Below are 26048 nucleotides of genomic sequence, written 5' to 3'. Positions count from 1 at the left end.
ACAGCCGCTGGGCCCTTGAGCAAGGCCCTTAACCCTGCATTGCTCCAGGGGAGGATTGTCTCCTGCTTAGTCTAATCAATTGTATGTTGCACTGGATGTTGCCAAATGCCATGAATGTAATTTTTTTTTCAGTTATCCAAGAAAAAACATCATAATTGTGTCTATGGTAATTCTTTTCTGTCTTTAAAGGCATACTATGTGGGATTTAGTTCCTTACTTCACTCCTGTGTTTACACACAAAAAACATCAACACCATCATTCTCAACCCTGCCTACACCCCCAATATGATTCTGGCTGGTGCTGACTACCGTGTTATAGCCACGATAGCAATAAGCTAAGTAAACTGTGATCTAATATTATTCTTAAAACATCTGCTTTAGTAGTCGCTTTCCACGCAAACCATTTAGCTAGCTATTTAATTGACATTAATAGTGTTTGTATTTAGTTATAGTTAGTAGCTAGCTTATAGTTAGCCAAGTTACTGCAATTGCATCTCAAAAATGCAGGAATGGCTGCATTCATAGCAGTCAGACCTTCACAGGTCTTCTCTAGTACTCATAGTACTCATACTCATAAATACATTATCATTATTCTTTTTATCAGATGTCACAAATCTTCTGAATGTCCAGGAGTCTTTTGGATTTCAGCATTAGCTCCCTGCCCAGGAGAGGGAATAAGCTGGTAGAATCTCCCAGAAATATATGCAGTAGTTCTGTGCAGTGGGACCCAGCTATCATGGCCAACCAGCTGACTTACACTTGCTTAATGATTAGCCACCAAGGCCAATCTCTTCCAAACCCAGATCACCACTGTAGTGGGCAATCCACACATGTCTCCTCCTTTAAGAATTTTGGTTGCCAATTTTTTATGAATCACCCATGTTGAGGAAACACTGCTACGACCCTGTCCTCCGATGGCCAGAAGGAGATTAACACACCTTCTTCAAGCCGCATTGTTCCGGACCTTGATTCCGGGGCAGTCCGGGGCAATCCGGGGCAGTCCGGGGGCAATCTGGGACATTTTTTGTATGCAGCGATCCTCCCCTATCGAATCCCTCCCCCCTCCCTTGGAGCGGCGGCCCAATTACGCCGCTCCTATGTGCACCGGCCAAACTCGGCTTTGGCAGGGCTGGGACGCGAACCTCGGTCCTCGTTGTGCAACTGCCGGGATTTGCCGGGAGTTGTGGCTGGGTATGGCTGCTGTAAGGACGTGCTTTGTCCCTGTTATACTTAGTAAAGTGTTGTATTGTTGAATCTCGCTATACGGGTTCTCTCCCTTCCTAAGTGCAACACAACATTTGGCGACGAGAGAAGTCGAAAATGATACAGAACAGATACCACTGTGTAAAATAAATCGAAATTGATTGTTGTTGATTGTACTCTTAAAGGGTTCTGATTTTCTGCATGTTTACACTAGGACTCGGAACTATACTGTCCTCTCAGGTCCTCTTTGCACTTGTTCTTGTGTTTAATTTGCACTTTGTTGTACGTCGCTCTGGATAAGAGCGTCTGCTAAATGCCATGCAATGCAACTGCAACAAACTGATGCCCACATCAAGGCCCGATGCCTTAACCGTACGCCACCACGGTACCTATACACACCTCCTCTTGCCCTCTGTCTCCTTCTATTGGACCGTAGAGTGTATGAGTTCAGTGTATTGGACACATGCTTTTCAGATGCATAAAAAAAGGCACGCACCCAGAAACGGCCTCAGGGAGGTTTTAGAATAACAAATATAAGTAGACAAGCAAGCTATTGGACAGAAGTGAAAACAGTGTATCATAGTAATGACTGAGCGTGTTTGTTTTATAATATTTTCAAGGTGAAAATCCTGCATAGTATACCTTTAAACAACAGAAACATCTGTGATGGGACTGCCATCTTTTTGCGTTTCAGTAAAACAGCCTTTCTCTGGCATGGCTTCTTAGGAAAGATGTAAGGCACAAGGGTGAGTTTACATGCGTTATTGCACCAGTGTTTGATGATGAGTTACCTGGGGGACTGTGGGAGTTGCCCTGGCCTGTCTCTCCTGTCCCAGAATGGGAATGCTCTGCCAGGTGGCACCGTTCAGCCTAAAACGCAGGAAGGACAAAAATCTCTGATTGATTCACTCATTTCTCTGCAGGTGACAATTTTCAACACAGCCCACATACTGTATAGAACTAAATGGCAAAACACATTTGTTTTAAATCAAAATAGGTCCCTGTATAATTATAGAGACAGTATAATTAATCATTTGTTTGGTTGTAGCATGCTGATAAACTATGCATTCCAAGTTAAACTAATCATCGATTTGTGTTTGGAGTGACATTTATTTTAGCATATGAATGGTTGCGAACACTATGCAATTTGGGCCGGTTCTTGATGTCATTAACAAGCTTTTTTCATCTTTCTGAACATATGGGTTGGGTAGGCATGTGTAGCACTGCAGCTGCCGCTGAGACTGTCAGTGTGGCTGAAAACAGTATGGGATAGAGGCCCACCGAGTTGGACCACCACCACAATGCGCCTTCGCAAACAGCCCTCGTGACCAAGGCCCTTCTCCACCGCGGTTCTCTCTGTGTGTTACGCCGCTAATGGCACGGGCTTTTATATAAGGCTGTGCATGCATTATGCATGCGTTTCAGCTGAAGTCCTGATGGCGTGGCAGCGCCGTGCATAGGAACCCTGATCCACGCAGGGCAGAGCATGCCGTGCTCGAGGTGTTTGTGTCAAGAAGGGCCTGAGTGCAGCGGAGCGCTATCGCCGGTGCGTGTGGTGGGAGCGGAAGGGCGCGTTCCGTCTGCTTCAGCACGCCCGCTAATAGACAGCTTCACAGCTCAAGTGCAAATGAAGTCTGAGCGTGTGCGTTTCTCCTTTAATCTCCTGAGACCCAGGGGAAAAAAGTTAAAGTATTTAACTTTTTTTTTTGGTTGCATAATTGTGCTGGATGACAAAAATGTTGCAGAGAAAATATTTTCAAAATACTGTATGTATGAAGTTATATATTTTATTTCATTTCAATTGAAAGTTCTGTTTTTCAGAGAAATGTTGTTTTGAGCTGAGGGAGGCCAACATGTAATGTTCTTGTTTGAGGACACAGGGTCTTAGGAGGTTAAAAGCCACAGTTAAAAAAACGAACAAAATCAAGCTACCCATAGTTGAACCAAAAATAAATATTCTTGGAGATTATCCCTGGGAATTTTGCAGTATGGAGGAGGAAGGGTGTTGTTAGGAAGCTGGATTGATGGTGGGGGGACAGCCTCTGCAGTACCAGAAAGACAGATCACAGGCTGCAGCTGTGGAGGCTCCAGCTCATGCCTCAGCACCAGATTAATGCTGATGTGGCAACGGAGGCAAAGGAAACAATGACAAAATAAGGAGCAACAGACCAAGAAACAATCTGAGACAAGGACTCCTGCTGTGCCCTTTGAGTGATGTTTCCACATCTCCACAGGGTTCACCTGTACCTGCAACCACACACTGTACTCTACCATTCCACCTGGCTACATTATGAGATGATGGAGCCCCTCAGAAGCAATTATTGCATTTGTGTTTGCATTTATTAAATGGACTGCATTCACAGTGGGCTCCAGAAATAATTGGCACCCTTAATAAAAATAGCAGAAAAAGGCTACATATAATAAACAACATGGATAATGATCTATATCTTATGTTAAACATATGGGGACATATAACTATGTACTTTTATTTCAATACATTTACTCTCATGTTTCAATGTTTTTTTATTTAGTAACCTATTTTTTTCTGAAAATCACGGGTAACAACATTATTGGCACCCCTCACATTTATTGTATATGAAATCAAACGAAGTGAAATTGACAAAACAATTTAACTTTCATTTAGTTCATCTCAGTCTAAAGGAACAATATTGTGTCATTCGATCACTTCCCTTTTCACTAGAGTATAAAAAAATGAGGTAACAATGTGTAATAATATAAAGGTGTAAAACATGGAATAGTTGCAGACTTGCCAGGAAGAGGATGCAAGTGCATATTATCCCTACGGACAGCAAGGGAGATGGTGAGAGAGGCCATAAGTAACCCAAGGGTTGCAGTGATGTATCTGCCAATGTGCCAATTGAGGAGATTAGTTGCGTCTTTGGGTCACCAAGCCAAAAAACCCCCAAAAAAACCCCATAAAATGGCACCTCCATACCAGCAAACTCTATGGAAGGGTGGTATGAAGACAGCCATTACTGAGGACAATAAACGATACCAATCATCTTCAGTTTACCAAACGTCATTGGAATTATGACTAGAAGAGAATGCTATGGTCAGATGAGACCAAAATGAACATTTTGGCCATACACACCATCGACATGTTTGCCAGCCAAATGGAATGTATACAAGGAAAAGCACTTCAAACCTAATGTCAAATATGGAGGTGGATCATTGATGTTTGGTAATAAATCGCACTACTTTACACATGTTGACTTAACTTATTTTTGTGCCAATAATTCTGGAGCCCACTGTGTATAGTGCTGTCACACACTGTGACACACCCCTGGGAGGTCAAAAGAGCAGGCCACAATTCTGCATTGCACCGACATTTTATTATATAATGCAGAGCAGGGGGGAGAGAGAGTGAGAGTGAAAAATTAGCAAGAATTTGGCCGTCCCCCTCACGTGCTTTGGCCAAAAATAATTAATGAAAATAAGAAAGACAAAATAAATCAAAACTTGAATGGTAGCTTTTCAGTTCTACGCACTCAGCTCTCTCTCTCATGATATGATGGTTCCCCTGTCTCAGTCACCTACTGTAGAAATAAAACACACCTTTTAAGTTCTGGACTAATTCTTAATGCCATCCAGTTGTGTACTCAGATTGCCCTCTTCCTTGCTGCAAACCGGGCCCAGCTGCCATGAGTGCGTTTATCCAAAGCACTTCACAATTAATGCTTTTCATTCACCCATTCACACACCAACGGAGATAGGCTGCCATGCGAGGCAGAGATAAACATGACAGTATTGATTGGCATTGCTGTACGATGTAAGGGCTTGCTTTTCAGCTTAGGAAATAAGCTTTCGATCAGATCAATGTGGGACATTTCAGGGCGTAATGTGAGAGCATCAGTGTCACTGCAGTAAGCCATGTGGTCAGGCTGGCATTAGTCTAATGTCCTAGGCTGTGGGCTGAGAGCAGTCCTGGGCTGTGGGCTGAGACAGGGTCCTGCCGTTTGCGCTTGACATCAGCATACATTCCAGCACACATGAATAGACAACCCTGGCTCAGTCCCTAGCAGCTTGCAAAAGGGAGGGAATTCAAATGTTTTCCGCTCGCTGGACTAGAGTTCCAGTAAACTGCCATGGCGCCGTAAAATATCAGACCATCTGATCTAGGCAAATATGCCCCAATTTGGTTTTGAGTTTTATGGAATTTTCTGGTGAATTTTCTGAATTGTAAGAATGGCGGCATTGAGTCCAGTGATTGTAGTCATCAGATCATCTTAATCATCTGAAAAAATTATGTTGGACTATGTTGATGTCTGAATTTCAGAGAATTGAAAACTATTTCAAGTGTCCACTAATATTGTAGGCGGAAAACGTAATTAAAAGTGTGAATGCAAATGTGTACAAACAGTTAACATTTTCAGAAGAAGTCTTCTTCCTGTGGCCTTTGTAAGAATTTATTTTTTAGAAATCTAATGAATCTTCTGGTGAAACAAGGTGACCAATAATTGCATTTAATATGCATAGTACACAGTGTTAAACACCATTATCCTCATATGGACAATAAGTCACACATGATACCAGCTGTTATGCAATGAGTATTTGCTTCTGTGAATGTACTTGTATATAGTTAAAATTGCCATTGAGTTACATTTTTAGCAATTGCTTGCTACTGAAGCTTAAGCTTGCATCTGGGGCAGTCTGCTACCTATATAAACATGCAGGTATACTGTGCATGTATTATGGAGGACAGGAACTCCCTAAAGAATTTCTCTTAATGAGAACTTTAGGATTGTATGGAAATTTTCCTGAGGATAAAACCATGTACTGGGAAAATGGAATCTGTATCTAACAGCGAGGGAGAACATAAATCAATGACACAATCAACAGTGAGCGATGTTAGCATGTTATGAACGTTTCCAAGAATAGACTTTGTATAGTTATTTTAATGAGTGCCTTCTCAGCAACAAATCTGATATGCGAGTTACAAATGTGTCACTATTTTACAGCCAGAAAATAAACTATTTTCTGAACTTTCATCTTGCATTCCAATTTATCCAAAAAAGGAATTCACTTTCATGCAGACTTAAAGAATCCAACATCCTGAGATGCTTCTCTTTGTCTCTCCGTTCAGGTTTAATCTTTGAATGAAATTTGGCTCATTACTAGGTAAAATGGATACAGGTTTCTGTGCTGTACTGTGCTCCAAAGTAAAGCGCAGCTTAGAGAGAGGCATTCATTTCTATGACTACTTACTTTTGACAGTGGAATGTTCAACACATTAGATTCTTATCTCTGTTAGTGAGGGCCATCTCAAGACAAGGGTCTCATTGGTTTAGTCAGACCTGACTGGGGCTGTTTGTCTTTTTGGCCTTTTTGCTGATGCCTACTTTGGCAGAGAGTATAGAGGGCTGGGGTGAGCTATAGTATGTACTGATCTGAATTCTCTGGACATGTGACCATCTGAGCACAACCTGTATGGGGGAAGGGCTCTATTTGGAAGGCCTCCATTTCAGCTGCCAGGTAAAAGCCTCTGACACAGACAGTTGTTTTTCTGACATTGTTTTTGACATAGTAGCAGAAAACGTAATACTTTTTTTTTGCTCCTTTCCAAATTCGAAATGGTTCTTTATAAGCTAGGTCATGTACCGCAATATATGAGCAATGTGTTCATAGCACGGCACTACACAACTTGTTTTGAAATTATGGAATATTAATGTGTGTTAATGTGTACCAATGATTTTTTGTACGGAAGTTGCTTATTCATCAGTGCCGTCTGATGAAAATATATTGGAGCGACTCTGATGAAGTCCTTCATTAAATATGCTGTTTTGTGAAAATCAAGTGATTTTCTCCAGATTTCTGTGTTGTAAATTAATATTCCTGAATATTCCTGAAGTTTGATTTACTTCACAAGCTAAGCATTACACCTTTCTGGTTTTGATTCCCTGCAGGAATCAAAGAAAATTGGCTTCTAACATCCCAACATGCCAACTGTTTAGGATAGTCCAAACCAATAAATGGCCTATTGTACTTGCTCTTCCATTACTGGCTCACATAGTGCCTGTCTAGCTCTTGTGGTGACATTTATAGCAGTTTTTAAAAGTCGCATTGCCTCGAGACAAAAGTGTGTATGGTGCAATGACCATGGATGTGTTGACTGTGGGTGTAATTTTCATGGGGAAATGCGTAATTGGCCATAGCATCATGGTGAATGGTAAATGTTTGGCATTTATATAGTGCTTCTCATTCAGCCATTACCAATCACCCAAGGAGGGAGTGTTTCAGTCGATAGTTGAGTACGATATTCTCTTACTGCGCATCATACTTCACACTTTGTTTTGCATGGTATGGAATATATTTAATTGTTGAATTGTTCAGATTCCGTGAATAGTACATTGCTATTCAGTACCTGTTTGTAAATTGATTCTTTTGGTTGTACATTACAAAGCTGAGTTGATGGGACATCAGTAACAGGGGCCAGTTTGTACCTCTGAGAATTCAACTGGAATCTCATGGGGATGCAGCATTCTGTCTGCTGTATGCTCCTCCCATACACATGCACACGCACACACACACAGACACCCTCACCTCACCCCACTCCTTGGAATTCCTGACCCCAGATCTTCTGCCCTGGGGCCACTGGGAGTTTCTCTGTGGTGCTGCGATCAGCAGTTCCAGGGAATCAGGAAGTCAATTGGCCGCTGCTCTCCATTGCACCCCACAGTCACTAAAAATAATTACAGTACAGAGGAAATCCAATCACGCAACCACACACTGGTATCTATATCCCCTTTCCTGTATGTGACTGGACATGGTTTCTATTTTGGCTTTTATTTAGATGATTTTAGACCAGCAGAATATAGCATGGGTCTCTGGGACATCGGAAAGCTCTTCTTCCTTATGTCACTCTGTTACACCTCCCTCTCTCTCCAAATACGACACCTTCATTCGTGTAGACATTGAAAAGCACGGTGTGTGAAATAATTAGCTTTGTCGGACCATTTTTGTGGGGCTTTTTACATTATTGCTGGTGTTAAAAATAGCTGTGATGGTCATTCTGGATTGAGCAGCCCAGAGGCATGTGCTGTGCTTACTGGTGTGGAACGAGGCTGGATTCAAACCGAAATTCTTCCACAAGCCCAAGACGCCCGTTCCTTCTGCACTGCATACAACTCTGCATCTCTGCACTAATGCAGTCTGACCCTCACTGTAGCTGCTGCGTATGCCATGCATTCTGTTATATGTTCTGGAATGTTATTTCTGCCTTTCTGAGTGCTTATTACATAAGGTCCCTGTGCGCTTTAGTAGGTAAGAACTGTGGTTCAGCCTCGGAAGTTCAGCTGTAGCTATAGGGTACTGCTTAGCCCACCACAATTATTTGCCTGGGCAATAAGAATACATTGCATTACATTGCATTTTTGCCATTTGGCTGACGCTCTTATCTAGAGCGACGTACAACAAAGTGCAAAGTGCATACCCGTAACCAGGGATAAGTGCGCTGAAAGACCCTAGAGGGAAGTACAATGTCAACTGCTACCTGTACATCAAGGATAAAGACTAGGGCCTATTATCATCGGATTTTCTTTTTTATGGTAATACCGCAACACACAAATGTAAAAATAAACTTCTTACCTAGCCAAACAAAACTAGTAAAGGTACCATCCTACTACACAAGTAAATAACACAGATAAAGACAGAAGTTAAGGTTTACAGGGAGGTAGGGAGGGACAGGGAGAGGTGCAGCTTGAAGAGGTGCGTCTTCAGTCTGCGCTTGAAGATGGCAAGAGATTCTGCTGTTCTGACCTCCACGGGGAGTTCCTTCCACCACCGTGGAGGTAGAACAGATAGTAGTTATGAGCGGGAGGTGGAAGTTTGGAGAGGGGGAGGCGCCAGGTGGCCTGTGGTCCGAACAAAGTGGTCTGACAGGTGTGTAGGGTCTGATGATCTTTTGGAGGTAAGCTGGGGCTGATCCCTGCTTGGAAGGCTAGCCCCAATGGGGGGTGACATGGGAGTGTTTGGGAAGGTTGAAGACCAGACGAGCTGCTGCATTCTGCAACCTGCAAAATAGAGGCTTTTAATCAGGGGTTCAGGACTTTGAGATCTCTCTAGATCTTTCTTCTCCTTTTTATATCTGTTTTGGCATTCACTAAACCAAATTATCGAATGAACTCTCAAAAGTGTCACCCCAACCCTAGCCCCAGTGGAAGGTCTCTGAGCCAAAATGGCTGTATGCTCATGCCGAGGAAGAGGGTAATATCTGAGATATCTGCTGAGTTGCCTGTGTGAGGAAGCACTAAATCATTGATCAGTGAACTGAACAGTGTGGGCAACATTCACCTTGTTGTCCAGCCACTGTAAAGAGGACATGTTATGCTTTTTGGAAGAATTATTAAGCCGTCATCTAACTCATTCCCGCTCCAGCGCCTGCCTTTTCGGAATCTGTGTGGCTACACAGGCTTCTTTGATGTCAAATACAGCTTGCACACAGAAATACTGCATGTTTAGCAGAACCGCAGAGATAATTAATTATGTGTGTGGGGTGGCAGGGGTGTCATGGGAGATGTATAAATGACTTGAAATTGACTAGTAGAATTGACTACTGTGTTAAAAACCAAACTTTATTTCTGAATTTGAATTGAAACAGCCTCAGATGTATGGTCAAATGGATGAAACCCCTTCTTTTTCTTTTCTTTTTTTACATTGGCCTGTTTTTCAGTCATTTGTCTTTGCATAATGTGTCCAACAGTGTTGGATATCTATTATATTGTTAAACTTTGCTAATTTATTTGACTATTTTATTCTTTATTGTATTTAATACATCATAAGTACTTAACTGTGAGCGAGTAGTTTACTTCACAGATGACATTAAATGGTCTAATGTCAAACTTACTGTATGGCAGGTTCTCCTAACTTTCCATTGTTCTGTTGTTTGTGTGTGGGTGGGTACATGAGTTTGTGTGTGTGTGTTTAAAATATGGGTGTGGATGTGCTACTCTATGTTATTCTAGCATCGGTAGTGTTCTAGTAAAGGGGTTCCAGTGATATCAGTGCCTGTTAGTGACGCAACAGCTGCCTCTTACTGAAGCTGGAAGTTCAAAGGCTCAGTCCTGTTTAAATACAAATTTGGATCCCGGCCATTGACCAGGCAGTGGGGAAGCACAGGTGGTCACCCATTGTGTTGAAACCCTGTTGCTTGCTACAGTGATGGAAAGCACTTACCCAGAATCCTCTTAAACCAAAGGGATAATAATTTTTTATTTATTTGACAAATGAATACATGCATGCTGGCTTGTGAATGGGCTGGAAATGGAAATTAGGGAGAGGTTTTTCATACAAAAATTATTTTTCAGCTTTGAGCTTTGCAAATGTGCATATATCAACAGTCACCTGTTTCTGAGATCCTTCCACCTGCTCTCGCAAAAAATCTTTGGAGAGACACTGGCCAGTTATGTAATGACAACATTAATGATATTTGTTTTATTTGGTGTTGATTCTGGCATGGTTGTCATCTCACATTGGTCAAACCCTGCTGTTAAACTGTTAACTTGCTGTCATTAAGTTGCAGTTACCTCTTCAATGCTCTATATTAAATTCAGCTCCATTTCACTTCAGTAAATTAAGTAAATGAATAAACCTTCAGTTCCTTAATTGAGAAATGTTCACGGAACATGGTCATAAAAATAATTTCTGCATTGACTAATTTGATCACCAAATCCTGGTTGCTGCTTGTCATCTGCTGATCGTCTGATGTGTGCTGTAGGGGTGGGAATCACACATGTAACTCATGATACAATAGTATCCCTATACGTTGCCCACGATACGATAGTATCACCATACCGGTGATTATGTGACACGCCATTATATGATTTTAGTTAGCTCTAGGATGGTGGTTCGTCATCTCTGTGTTGTGCATTAAAATCTTCACTAAAATAATGTGCCTTATAAAATATATACACTCAGTGAGCACTTTATTAGGTATTTATTAGACCAATTTTTTTTAGATGTATTAGGTATTCTGCTGCTGTATCCTATCCACTTAGAGGTTTGATGCTTTGTGTGTTCAGTGATGCTCTTCTGTTGTAATGCGTGGTTATTTGCGTTATTGTCACCTTCCTGTCAGCTTTGACCAGTCTGGCCCTTCTCCTCTGACCTCTCTCATTAACTATGTGTTTTTGCACTATTCTCTACTAACTCTAGAGACTGTTGTGCATTAAAATCCCAGGAGATCAGCCGTTTCTGAGACACTCAAACCACCCTGTCTGACACCAACAATCATTCCACGGTCAAAGTCACTTAGATCACAATTCATCCCCATTCTGACCTTTGGACTGAAAAACAGCTGAACCACATCTGCATGCTTTTATGCCTTTAGTTGCTGCCACATGATTGGCTGATTAAATATTTGCATTAATAAGCTGGTGTACAGGTCTACCTAATAAAGTGATCACTGAGTGTATTTAGATATAATATTGATACTTGCCGCCACTGTAATGATACTGTGTCACAGACATATACTATACTATGCTGTATTGATGTTTTCTCCCACCTCTAGTGTGCTGGTCTGTGATGAGTTGCTGCGCTTGTTCTCCGTATAGCTCTGTGAATTTATGAAAAACCTGTCTTAGCTAAATGGATATGGGCTTTCCACCCTATATTCTCAAAATGGTCTGTAGGTGAATTTCCAGCTTTGAGTCAAACAGGTATAGGCTGAGACATTTCCTTAGTGTGTATCCCAAAGCTTGTGTGCCATACCTGCTCTGACCCCCAGAGTGCAGCTGGATTTGTTCCTCTACCTGGATCCTGGTCCAGATCTAGTTTTGCTACGCACTCGCGGTATTGGGAAGGCTGAAACTGGTGGAAGGAAAAATAAAAACCGTGACCCCCTGGTGCTTTTCATATTTATTTATTCATTTCAGTACGTGGCGGCACGGATGGTGCAGTGGGTAGCACTGCCGACTCACAGCAAGGAGGTCCTGGGTTCGAATCCCCGTCGGCCGGGGCCACTCTGTGCGGAGTTTGCATGTTCTCCCCGTGTCTGCTTGGGTTTCCTCCGGGTACTCCGGTTTCCTCCCACAGTCCAAAGACATGCAGGTTAGGCCGATTGGAGAGTCTAAATTGCCCGTAGGCATGAGTGTATGAGTGAATGGTGCGTGTGCCCTGCGATGGACTGGCGACCTGTCCAGGGTGTATTCCTGCCTTTCGCCCAATGTATGCTGGGATAGGCTCCAGCCCCCCTGCGACCCTGATCAGGATAAGCGGGTTCAGATAATGGATGGATGGATGGATGGATTTCAGTACGATTCAGATTTATAATTAAAATCATTTAAAATTTATTATCATCAAAATGTGTCAAAAAGAGACAAGTCTGTAACCTGTGGAGCTTAGCAGTCCAGTATTTCCTGCACCCCACCCTCCCCCCAGCCCCCAAATTGTCACAGGGTGAAGTGATTTTGGTCAGCTGTACCAGGGGAAAAAAGAAAAGATGGCATTTATTGAGATGATTATCTCAGAACACAATGTGAAATGTGAACAGGCCAGATCCCCTAGCCACCAACTGCCAGGCAGCCAGTAATCAGCTAAGTACCATAATCCCACTTGCTGGGTAAAGTCTTGCTTGACCCCCTGGCTATATACAGCCTCTGATAACGGCATTAAACAGCAGTGCTGCTCTGAGCTCCCAGCAGGCCTTGCAGTGGCTCATGGGATCGGCGGTTTTCCCAGACCCCGCGGCGAGCTCCAGTCGCGCCGGAGCGGGAGGGGGGCGAGGACTGGATTGCGTTGGGAAGCTGGTGATTACGGGTGTTCACGCATTGGTAGGGTGGAGTGTTTTGGATGCGACATCACAGAGGGACTGAGGGCAGCGTCTGCCGGGAAAGCGCTGATGCATTCGTCTGTGCGAGACGCTCAGGACGACCCAGATGTGCAGTGGCTTACACGCAGGTACAGACAAGCTTTGCTACCAGTCACAGTTAATGCTGAACAGCTGCGGAACTTTCTGGAAATGAGCAAATGTTGCTAATTTCAGGATAAATACATCTGGTGTACGATTATTTTCCAGCATAAATACATATCAAGATTGAAAATTTATGTTGCTGCCCAAGTGCGGCAAATTTAGAAATGGTGGTGTCAGCGACAGTCATTTGACTTCACTCCACTGTCTGCAAAGTCACACATCCTCAAAGGGGAACATTCTGTGTTTTTACCTTGCTTGCTTGTTCCCATTTGAGACTTTCTGCCAGTCGATCTCTCGCAGTTCAGCCTGTTTGGTTTTAAAACCGAAACCCAAAAAACTAAGGGAACAAACAACTTTTCTCGAAAACTAGGAAGCTATTGTGCTCAGTTAAAGTTTGTTATGCAAAGAGCAGAGAACGTGGCATTTCAGTGAATTGTACTCCATGAGCTGAGGTGATGTAAGTTTCTGGTGTTTAATCAATCAAGGAGGGCTTTTCCCACTTTTCATTTTAAAGAGCCCGACAGAGTCGCTTCTACTTGCAGGTAGCATTAAGCACTAGCTTGGTAGCATTTCAGCTATTTTCTTCCCTATTGTTGCGGGACACAGTAAACACCTTGGTCTCTAAACCCAGTCAGCCATGTACAGTGTATGTTTACAGATGTTTCCACCTGAAAACCTACAAGCAGGTCAGAGCGTGTCTGGCGGTAGGAGATGTGAGCTAGGAACCCTGGAGAACTGAACTGCTAGACCCCCTCCCCATAGTGTCCATCTCTCTCTCTCTCTTTCTCTCTCTCTGTCTCTCTCTATCTTTCTCTCACACTTTCTCCTCTCTCACACTCTCTCCTCTATCTTTCTCTCACTTTCTCCTCTCTCTCTGTCTCTCTCTATTTCTCTCACACACTATTTCTCTCTCCTCTCCATCTTTTTCTTTAACCCTTACCCTGGCTTTTCCATCCTAAGAGCAGCTCTGTTTTTCTGGAGGTTGGATTTGTGTCTGTATGTTAATAGCGTGGATGTGTACAATTGGCTTTTATTTCAATTGTCAGAAATGATAGCGCTATTGTAGATGGAATTTTGAAAATAAATGTTGAGGGTGCTATCACAAGGGTCTATATGTATTTTAATATGATTTTCATAACCATATACTGCATATCACTCATCATAGCCTGATCTGTGTGAAATATTGAATCAAATATTCTCTTGAATATTTCTAGGTTGAATGCATAGATAGTATTGTAATGAAAAATGATTTTCTAATGTCCAATATCTGCAAAACTACACTGCACAAATATTTTATATTTTAACATTTAACACGATTTTTACTTCATTTTAATTGGTCTCTTGTCACATAAAATCTGGTCGATAAATAATGCCGGATAGGCATCAACTTATTATATAATCATAGAGGATCAGATTTTTTTTTAAAAAGCTTAACAGAACACCGGATTTATATCTAATATGTGTAAATGATTAGAGAAAATCTCTTTCAGTAATAGTGTAAGATGGATTATGAATTGTGTCCACATATTAAGACTACAAATACTAACCTGAGTCAGATTTATTTCAGTTGATCAGATGCAGACAATTGCAACTGTAGACATTTTTGGGATATAATATAAACAAATTTTTATTTATTTAGTGGTGCTTCCATATGATGCATTCCACTTACATAATGCATGTTTGATGAAGGTAAACCAACAGTCAGACTACAGCTGTCAATGTATAAACCAGTAAGTGCTGGGAAAACGTTCATTTAGGTATGGATTGTTGTATTGTCCTTATAACTTCTTTCCAAATATGCTGTAGAATAATCTTGTTTAATTGTGAAGTTGCATAAGAGCACTGCTGTGATGCAGGATACTGACCTCTACCCAGAGAGATACTCAGCTTCGGCACCCACACAGCAAAGCCTATTTTCTGAGGGCAAAATATGTCCCTGTCTTGAACATTGACCTTTTTCCCTGTTTATGGTGTGAATGCAGCTCATAGGTGAAAGTACTGCCGTGACAGAGACAGTTGTTTGCCGAATTTTGGAACATCATTTTATGGGGTCTTTTTTGCACACAGAAGTAACACCCTATGCTCTGTAACTTCGTTCGCAAGGCTACTGGTTGTGCTTTTCTGCCATGTGTAGGGCTCTTACATCTCTCATGCAGTTTCATTGTTTTTTCTTCTCTTTGCTCCATACTTTGTACCATTTTCTGGAACAGTTGCCACACAGTACTGCGAGTTAAAGGTTTTAACATGCTGTGCTGTGAGCTAAAGGTCTTATAGAAGTCTATATTGATGCTGCAGCTGCCATGTATTGCCATGTTAGTGCGTGTGTATGTGCATGATATGTGCAGATGTGCTTGCGTGTGCACATGTGTATACAGTGCAGTCTGTAAGTATTTGTACAATGGTACAATTTCTGCCTTTGTAGTCCAGCACATTGGAGTAAAATTAAGCAATGAATAATGAGGTTAAAATGCAGATTGTCAACTTTAATTTGGATTGAACTTTCTTCTTAATGATGTTCGGAACAGTTGATTTTGGTAAGCCTATTGTTTGGCCTATGTCTCTGTCTGTTTTTTTATTTTATTTCTCAGCCTCAGAATTGCTTCATTGACTGTCACTTGCACAACTTTGGTCCTCACGCCAATAACAGACTCCAAAGGCAATACAAAGCCTAGAATCGACTAGATACTGAAAGCCTTCTTATACCTGCACTAAGGAAACAATTGAATACACCAGACTAATCAAAAACAGTTGTGAAGCCAACAGTCCAATTACTTTTGGTCCCCTAAAATGAAGGGACTATATATAAATGGGAATATGTATTTCTGAACCCTTTAATTAAATGTGACAGTCTGCTCTTTAACCTTATATTCATTGTTTAATTTCTAATCCAATGTGCTGGAGTATAGTACCAAAATAACAAAAAATATACCACTGTCCAAATACTTACTGACTGCACTGTACAGTACGTGTGTATGTGTCTGTATGTGCATCCCTGCCTGTGTGTTGGTGTTAATCAGTGTGTGTGTGAACAGTACATGTGTGCTAGTGCTTGTGTGTATGTGTACTGCATGAGATGCATTCTAGTGTATGTCAAATTAACCTTTTTATGAAAAGCTGCATTAAATATTCATGACTGCCTTCGCGGGGGTCTCTTCCTTTTTCTCCTTGACTCAGATCTTTACCCACCCTTTCACTGTACCTGTAATAAGGCTTTTTAGTGTTATTTCTGAACAAATATAGAGGAATTATTCCTTCTAGAACTAGTACAATATTTTTTTCAGTACAGTGCTGTCCTCCCCCTGCATCTGTATACCTTAAGACTACAAAATTGTACAGTAGGAAAATGAAATGGCCAACAATGCTGACTAATTTACTGACGATAGTGACTAATTCACTGCGCGGTGTTCTTATGGCAATTTCTATTGTGCAGCTGGATAGAGCATTTAGTCTGATGTAGGAAAGATGGTTTGATGATAGATTAGGGTGAACTGCATTACATCAGCCAGTGGAGTGACATTGTTTACCTGGTACTGATTTCTTGAGCTCTTAAGGAATTTGATGTTGTAGCTGGCCTTAAATAGTTTGATGTACACATTTCAAAAATAAATGATTAAAACTGTATGTGGTGAAATTGCTTGCGGATGAATCATTGTGACCTTTCATCTGCGTAAGCTTGTTTTTGTGCTGTGCTGCATTGCTAGGATCTGGTTTTAATGCCACACTGCACACAGCATCTCTTGTATTACAGAGCCCACTAGTCTTTTATATGTTGCAGTGGAGTATAAATGGTAACTGAATGCAAATTTAAGATCAGTGAACTGTGTCATCCGAGAGCGAGAGATCCCACCCCCTCACTACCCCACCCACCCTCACGCTCCCACCCTCGAGCACACCGACATCAGCTGAGAAAACCGGCTGAGACTGTTCCGAAAGACCTGACGCAGTGATAGCGGAGAGAGAGAGAGAACGAGAGAGAGCGTGAGAGAAGGAGGGAGGGAGGGAGAGAAACAGAGAGAGGAAGGAAAAACAGCCTCTTTGTGACAACACTGGGCTCTGCAGCACCTCGGTGCTGACAGAGCCCGACGTTCCTCTGCTGGCTTTAGCCTCACCCCCACGGCTGCCCTGCAGGGAGACCACCGGAAACCAGGCCGGCAGCTACAGCCTGTCCTACCGCCCGCCCAAATCGAATTATGTAATGTTTGTGTCAGGCTTTTAAGTGCTTGGCAAACAGGGGAATGCAGAGTACTGGATGAGGAGGGCCAGCTCGGGGCCAGGGAAGGCTCCTCCTCCCACCTCCCCACACCCGTCCTTCCCTATAGCGCATCGTTTCCACCCCGACTGATCTTACAACTTATTCATAAAGCCATTTTTGTATTCCGTTTTTTTGTATTTCCGTCTGGGCAGATGTTAATAATGCAGCACCTGACATTCCTCACAGTACAAAAGGCTGGGAAAGTGCTGGATATTTAGCAAAGGCTGGTTTTGAGAATGCTTGAGCTTGACCTGGGAGGAAAGGCTGAACTGAATGAGGGACAAACGGTCATTGTCACAGAAATAAATTCAGTCAGGCCTTGAGGATTAAAGAGGAAGTAGGAATTAGCATGCTAGTGTAGACTGAGTAAGGTTTGTGTTCCTACAGTTGGTGTTGGGGGAACCAAAGAAGGGTTTTTCACTGAGCTACTCAGACCTTTCATATTCCACCCGCACTGCTTGTCTGGTAGAAAGGTCTTCCAGGACTCCAGTTGAAGGGTCTGATGTGAGGTGTTTGTAACACGCATTCATAACAAGCTCTCAACCTCTTCACCTCCCACAATGCTGAAGATTTGTCATGCCATTTGAATGCATGCTTGGCTCAAAGATCATGCATGCATGCTTTGACACTCCAGTCCACTTTGAGAACTTGTGCAGTTTTTCTAGATTGGCTGAAAAGTGGGTCATCCTACTTGAACCTGTACTATATCCAGAGTAATTATATGAATCAGCCAGTTGCACATTGCCCACAAAGTAGCCACATATTTGCTGCGGATATATGCTAGCCTAAAATTCGCTAATATGTGCTGGATATATATGTTAGCATGTTAGCGTGACGTTATTAGTTTGTACTGTATCTAAAAATAACACCTTATTTTTGCTATTTTACTGCAATTATATTTATAAACTAAACATTATTTACTTGTTACCTTCGTACTGCAGACATTTAATATTGTGTTGTGGTGTTTCTCTTATGAAGTAAATCTTTAAAAAAGTAAAAAATTCCTGTTTTATTCATTGCAGGTAGTAATTGGGCACATGCCTGTGTGCAGTTTCAGACCTACATACAGTACTGTATCAGCTTAGAGCATGCAAGGAAAGGCTAGAAAATTATAAAAATGAAAGAGATTACATTGTGTTTTATATCAGGAACTACAACCTCTACAGCAGTTTATTTCCAGGGATTATATTTCTGTTTGATTCCCACAATGAAACGTTGAATCTAAAAAAAAAATGCACCTGAACACTGTACACAAAACAATGAGTGTTTTTTAATCCTTAGATTACTAAGGATTAATTTGATACAGTAAAATGGATTTGTGCTACAGAGCTAGTTTTATTTTTGGATGTTTTGATCTTGTCAGAGATTGGTTTCGTTTTGGTTGTTTCGGTTCTCAGCACATAAAGGTAGGCAGTTTAAAGTGCAGCCATTTTGTGAACTTCATGAGAGAACATCTTGTACATGGGCTAGTCATAAAAAGACCCTTAAAACTGGAACTTAATCTTCTATTTAAAGCAGCTGTGAGTGTTTCTTTGAAAATTGTTGCAAATGTGCTAAAAAAAAGTTGGACATTTGAGTTAAACTGTAATAATCTTGCACATCTTGCTGCTTTTTTCCCACCATTTTCAGAGCTTAATCAATTTTGGATTCACCTTCTTATGTGGTTTCATTGCCATTACACTGCAAAATTCTGGCTCCTGTTTTTCGTGGTCAGCTGATACTATAAGAATTTAAATTATCCAAATTATCATTTGTTCTCATTGTACTGTGTGAAAGTGCCTGGACACAGCTTGCAACCATTTTCAAAGAATCACCCCTGTATGTTGTTGTGCACTTTGATATACATCACATTCATATAATGAGCTCCTTCAAAAGTCCTCCAAAAGTATCTTGTCTGTAAATTGAAAGTAGCCTGAAAACATCCCAAAGGGGCTAGTGTCCTGTGAATCTTAAATTAAATTTATGTACCTGTCAAGATGCATTAAATTGGCCTACTCCTGTTCTTGATATCTTACTCCATGTAATGGTAGGTAATTAAAGCTGCTTTAAAAAAATAATTTGATCCTTAATCATATGTTCTAACAACAAAAAAAAGCCAATGACACCTTAAGGCATCATGATGAACTCCACAACTCATTTCGTGAATCTAGTGGAATACTGTACATCAATATCCCTGGAAAATGTCCATATTGATATACAAGCATCCCATTTATATTACAAAGCTGTGCAAAATGTATGTAGCCTATTTTCTGGGGCAGAGGTGTGGGGCATGCTGACTGCTCTCTGATAAGATATCAAAGAAAATACTGTGAGAGAAACAGATGAATTTGACACCAGTTCCACACTGACCACACTGGCCCAGCTCAAGGACAATACAGTAACTTCCATCATGTTACATTACTGGCATTTGGCAGACGCTCTTATCCAGAGAGACGTACAGTTGATCAGACTAAGCAGGAGACAATCCTCCCCTGGGGCATTGCAGGGTTAAGGGCCTTGCTCAAGGGCCCAACAGCTGTGCGGATTATATTGTGGCTACACCGGGATTAGAACCACCAACCTTGTGTGTCCCAGTCATTTACCTTAACCACTACGCTACAGGCTGCCCCCTCATGTGAGCCGTCTCAATCGCAGTAGCGAAACACATGATCAATGAGGCTGGAAGAAAAGTACTTTTCTGTGCTTTTATAGGTTTCTTTTTGTATTTTCATGGAAAACTACTCTAGATTGTTGAAACTGAAAAACAATGCACTGAATGTTAACAAACCAATACTAATACTAAAATGCAATTGTCTTTTTTAGCGGAGATTTCCCTCCTCCAGCCTCAAACTGCTGACGGGATCACCGATTGGTCTGTTTCTCTTTTGATTGACAGAAAAAGAAGCCCGTCGGCATCCAGGGATCCAAACCAAAAATACGACCAAAGGGAGGAGAGGGGCGACCGCTCGCAGTATGCCCTGTCGGACGGCGGGATGCCCCGGTCTCCGTCGGACTACGGGGGCCGGGAGCCTCGGCGGGCCGGGCGGGGGTCGCGCGCGTACGAGGACGCGGACGCGGCCCGGGGGGAGTACCAGTTGCGGCGGGGTCGCTGGCGCTCTCAGGAGTACCCCCCGGACGAGGAGCCGGGCCCCCCGCTGAGCGAGTGCGAGCTGCAGCGGCGCAGAGAGGAGGAGTACCAGGCTCGCTACCGCAGCGACCCCAACCTGGCCCGCTACCCGGTCAAACCCCAGCCCTACGAGGAGCAGATGCGCATTCACGCCGAGGTGTCGCGGGCGCGGCACGAGCGTCGCCATAGCGACGTGTCGCTGGCCTACACCGAGCTGGACGAGCCGCAGGGGCCCGGGGCGAGGGCCGAGGGCCAGCGCTCCTACTCGGTGGACAGGACTTCCCCCGGCCACCGGTCCAACAACAGCCCGCCGACCCCGCGCCGGAGCCCCGTGCTGGGGGAGAGGGCGGGGCCCGCGCGCGTGCAGCAGCACCACCTGGACCCCAGCTCGGCCGTGCGGAAGACCAAGCGGGAGAAGATGGAGACCATGCTGCGGAACGACTCGCTCAGCTCCGACCAGTCCGAGTCGGTGCGGCCGCCCCCGCCCAAGCCCCACAAGAGCAAAAAGCTGGGCAAGATGCGGCAGCTGTCCTTCAGCAGCTCGGAGGAGGAGCTGGCCACCACGCCCGAGTACACCAGCTGTGAGGATGTGGAGATCGAGAGTGAGTCTGTCAGCGAGAAAGGTAGGCCCCTGACTGCCAACCCCGTTAAATGTGTCCTGTTTATTCTTCTCAGACTACTCTCAAAACTGGCCCTTTTTCAGGAAGGTATGCCAAAAAATATGAGTTTTTGCTTGCTTATTTACAGATGTGTTCTGTACATGATATGACCACATGAGTCTTCTATCCCTGATAAGTGTACTTGTACTTGTACTAAGTGTACTAAGGTTGTTTGTTATGGCCGTACCTCATTGCCAAGCAAGGCTTTCTAACTTTTTTACCCACAGAGCATATGGACCTGTTCAAGTTGTGTGTTGTGTGTGATTGTATGATCCCAGCAGTGCAATGCCATTGTCTATTGGAGGTGGCCCAGGCAGAGATAGGTCACAAACCTGGATCAAACATTAATTGATTGGATTCAAATACTTTTCTGTGCTTGATTGATCTTGCGTGGTGCAATTGAGCCAACCAAGAGGACCAGACGGGGGGTTTGCACTTTTTGAGAGTATTCAATTGGTGCCAATTCACCAGACAAGCTAAATAAGGCACAGACGTGTGTCTGTTTTCACACCGTATGTGTGAACAGTTTGGGGTTTAGGGAAAGGGCCCCCTTGCTAACCCTGTAGGGACCGCCTCTCGTTGCTGGGCTAGGACAGAGGCCCTGCATATGCTGAGACCGAGGCTGAAGCCCTCCTGATAAATTTGCATTGACGGTTCGTTGCTTGTGCTGAGGCCTTTCCGAGACTATGTTTCTCCAGACCGGAGGGCAGACGAAGCACATGAACGTGAGTTTCACGCCCCGTGACCTCTGAAAGGAGAATGTCACGTTTCCGAGCGACACCTTCATCAGTCGTGCATATTAATTAACGGAGGTGCAGCAACGGTAATTACCCGACTGAAGAAATCAGGCTGCGCCCGCCTGGATTTCTACCGCTCTGTGAGTCGAAGTTCTCTTCCGAGCAGCCGAATCCGGAAGCGTGAAGACAAACAGCGCTTCTGTGGTGCCGAAGACAGTGACATACTCTCTCGCAGCCAAGACAGGACCGTGTTATAAACCAAACAGACCCACTCATAGAGAACACACGTCTATGGGCCAAAAGCCTGCTTGCAAGTCCATGGCACAATTCACACATCCTCTTACTGCTCAGTTTGGGTGCCTTTCGTGGATTTTGTTTTTTGTATTTCACTGATAGGCTATGTGCAGCATCACTTCCACAATACAGCTAATAAACTGACATATACTGTGCAGCATGTTCACATTTTACCGCCTGTGTACTATGAATATTAATATGCATTAAATCTATTTCTGATGATGGAGTTTGTTAGCCGTGAACATCTCGCTAAAACAACGGCTGCTTCACACCACTAACCTCTTAAGTGCGTGATACATGAGAGCACAATTAGAGATCTCTGAAGACATGTAGGCTAGTTCTCCAATCCATGCTGGCCTTATACATGCGACACATGGTAATCCTTCACATATACCTGTAGTCCTCTCTTTCAGATGCCCATAATGCAGTCAACTTGTTCTTCTTGTTATATATTTCTTTATTACTGTGACCTTCCCCAAGCCATACAGACGTTCTATTAACTGAGAGATTTTAAAATGTAATTTTTGTACAGTGATCCACGATGATGATTATTAGACATGGTATGCAGTATTGACTCTATACTAAGTGGCGTGTTGATCTATATTCCCATAGGTAATGCCAAAGTACATGATCCATGTTGCAAAATGCTACATAATTCACGCAGCTGTTAAGCCATTAGCAGAATTAACAGCTGAAGTCACCCGACAGGAAGTTTGACACTGATAGCTTAATGCTGCATATACGGGTCACGATTGTAAGTTGATCAAAGCTCATAATTACGAGCTGCCATGGCCTGGACTGAAATGGAGAGCGGCCTCTAGAGCAGAGCGTTCGGACATGGGCTTGCAGCGGAGGGGCTAAGTGTAAAGCAGGCCATCCGAGGCGTGGTAATTACTGGTTCCTGGGTTTCTGTAGATCACAGCCTTGGAGGTTAAGGAAGATGATCAATTCTCTTTGTCAGATTTCCAATCTGAGTTAATCCTTAACTGTGATAGAAATTCCTTAATAAAACAAATGGGTTCCCTTTTGCCTGCAGAGACTCCACCAAACAGCCGAAACGATGAGACACAACAAGATGGTCTTTAGTAGAAAGTTTTATCGGCGTGAACTGTCCGGTTTTAGAACGTTGGCTCTCGGCGGCTGGCGTTTCGAAAACTGAGCATCTCAAGTCTTAAACCTGGAGTTTTAGGACAATTTGCGATAATGGTACAGTTAACTCGGGTCGTCATGGAAACACTTTGTTGTGGACTGCCTAGTCCATACTCATGGACGTTTTTAGATTTAAACATGGACGTTCCGAGATTTCTTTAGTCTTGTCTCGTCTTGGCTGTTCGGTGGAGACTGGGCCAAACCGAACATGAGGCTTGACACTGAAACAGCGGGTCAGTCTGGAGAATGGGACTCTGCATCTGTGGCCTAAGGTTTGAACAGTAGAGAGACTCGTCATGATGTCCTTTTTGATTTTTCTCGGAAACGTCTCTGATGCTAGGAAAAGGATTGTATCTTTTCTTCCTTTTTGTATTGTTTTACACTGTCTGGAATGCTTTCCAGCTTGGGAGTTCGTCTCAGGTCAGCAGCCGATTGATCCTGTCTGCCTCTGAGCTGAGACTTTTAAGGCGCTCCCCCCGGTTAAAGAACGTTAACATGATTCAAAAACAAAAAACAAGCTATATGCATATGCCTGTCGCCATGCGCGAGCTGAAATCAGACAAGTAATCCGCCGCTATTGACTTGTGGTGTGCACTGTATTCCAGACCAGCACTTTGCACAAGCTGGGTGCTTCAATTATTTATGCTGGCTCAATTATGTAATGGAGAGCAAGGCATTAGAAAGTCCTAATCCTCAAATGGGAGATAATGACATATTTTGAGAGGTCTATAATTGTGTAGTCGATAACCGTTTGATCAAACGATACAAAGTGAAGTAACCTATTGCAACAGTATGAGGCACTCCTCTTAACTTGGTTTATCGTTCAATCCTTATGCTGCTAGCTTGTGCGCACGCACACATACACACACACACACACACACACACACACAGTGAGCACCATGATGTTTGGGACAATGAAATATTTTCTTCATGTTGCACAGTACGGTAACCTCAACTTTAAAAAATACACAAACTACTATAGTTCATTTCATGCAGAAAACAGTCATTTGATCTCTGATTGCATTAATAGAGAAATAGGTAGGGAGTATAATTATGGTGCTTTATATGTAAGGTGGCTGGCTGCCTTTTCTTTTTAATTGTGAAAACATTGATAGCCCAAACCCATCGAACAGCTCTAAAAGTTAACTGACCTGTCTTACCAACCAAAAACAAAACTGTCAACACAAGTTCACAAAAATCCTCTGTGGTTTAAGTGTCTTTTCCAAAGGACACTCTTCACATTGACAGATTTGGAGCAAGTTCACATCAGCTGAGACTGCAGCAGGTCTCAGTGCAGGAAGGTGTAGATTCCCACCCAACTCGTGTCTGTCTGGAGTATTGCTATTGACGTTAATGCCCTTCCTCATGTAGAATTGCACAAAGACTTCCAATTAACCCTGTTTACAAAATGAACACCTACATTAGCTTCCGTTAGTGTCTGAATAAAACAGTTTTTGTCATTCACCAGAGGTATCTGTGCTACCAAAAGCTTGGTCTTACTGTACATATATGGATGGTTATCGCAGGAGCTTGTGAGAAGCTAAACCTGCATTTGCAATGCTGAGTAGGCCACACATTTCTAATTGACAAAGCATAATGGGGTTGGCTCCTTCCTGTTTTGCCCACAAACCGATTTACTCTTTGACAGTTCTCTACTTTTGCTAAGGTCTCTATTGATCTGAGTCCCACAATAGTGCAAAGAGAAAAAAAATATCTTAGGCTCTGAGTGGATATCTTTATTATACATAGAATCTTCAGATGCCCATCAAACAGATTAATCAGACCATATATTTTAACGCCCTGTCTGTGCCACTGCATTAAAAGCTGGGCCTACATTCAGGATGGCATCTCTGTATTATGCAAAAAGATGGACCTCATGTCCGATAAAAGTCGTTCTAATTTCCAGCATGCAGGATTCACTTTTCCCTAATGGGCTGCTCCACACGGCTCTTCCTAATGTCTGACAAGTTATGACAGGCACACCATCTTAAGCCGAGAACACACCGTACAACTTTAGTGTAGAATTGGCAGAGGCATTTCATTTAATTAAAAATTGAAGGGAATAAAAAAAGATTCTGTTCTCTGGGTAGAGAAGGCAATATTGAAAACGGGGTGGCTAGCTCCGCCTCGAAGGGGGCTAATATGGCGAATAATTAATGGCCCCACCCCTACATTGCTGCTGGATATTTACTGTCAGCTGCCTGCTTCAGAAACCCACTGCACCCCCAGCTGGTTGTGTGCGGGCATATTGTGCCAGACACCCGTAATATCCCTGGAGGATGTGTGTGCTATCAGCACTTAATTGCATCCTGCTCCGTCCCTTAGTGAGTGAGCTGAGTATCGTCCAGGCTGCAGTGGTAAGAGGTGTTCCTTGAACCCTGAATGAACCCTGGGTTGGGCACGGACTAACCTGGCTTGAGCTTGTACACACACAATGTAAAGCCATTCCTTGTAGTATTGATGTCATAGTGAACATGTTTTGTTTATCATTCATACAGTACATGATTATTGCTGGCTGCCACAGCAAATCCTGCTGATTATATATTGAATAGACATTCTTATCCTGACTGGCATGCTGTGAATTTAGAGAATCCTAGGAAAATAATTGTTTTGAATTATTGTTGTTTCCTGGCCAGCAACCAACTCTGTTTTTCTTTTTTGCTATTGGCTATTTATGATAGTTCACCAGGTCAAGGCCCAGCCTTATAATTGGCTTGTTTTTT

The 26048-nt window shown here is 43.0% G+C and overlaps 1 protein-coding gene across 1 annotated transcript in view; it reads left to right on the top strand.

The window, feature by feature from the left end:
* The window catches only part of LOC133137991 (regulating synaptic membrane exocytosis protein 4-like), a 169370-nt gene that overhangs the window by 49011 nt on the left and 94311 nt on the right, over nt 1-26048 (top strand). Inside the window, exon 7 of the mRNA XM_061256433.1 lies at nt 20256-21109. Coding sequence (XP_061112417.1) covers nt 20256-21109 — 854 coding nt within the window. The remainder of the gene's footprint in view (nt 1-20255; nt 21110-26048) is intronic.

This window comes from Conger conger, chromosome 9 (genome assembly GCF_963514075.1).
Source record: "Conger conger chromosome 9, fConCon1.1, whole genome shotgun sequence".
Lineage (NCBI taxonomy): Eukaryota > Metazoa > Chordata > Actinopteri > Anguilliformes > Congridae > Conger > Conger conger.
Note: the sequence above shows the minus strand (reverse complement) of the source record. Positions and strands in the feature narration are given on the sequence as shown.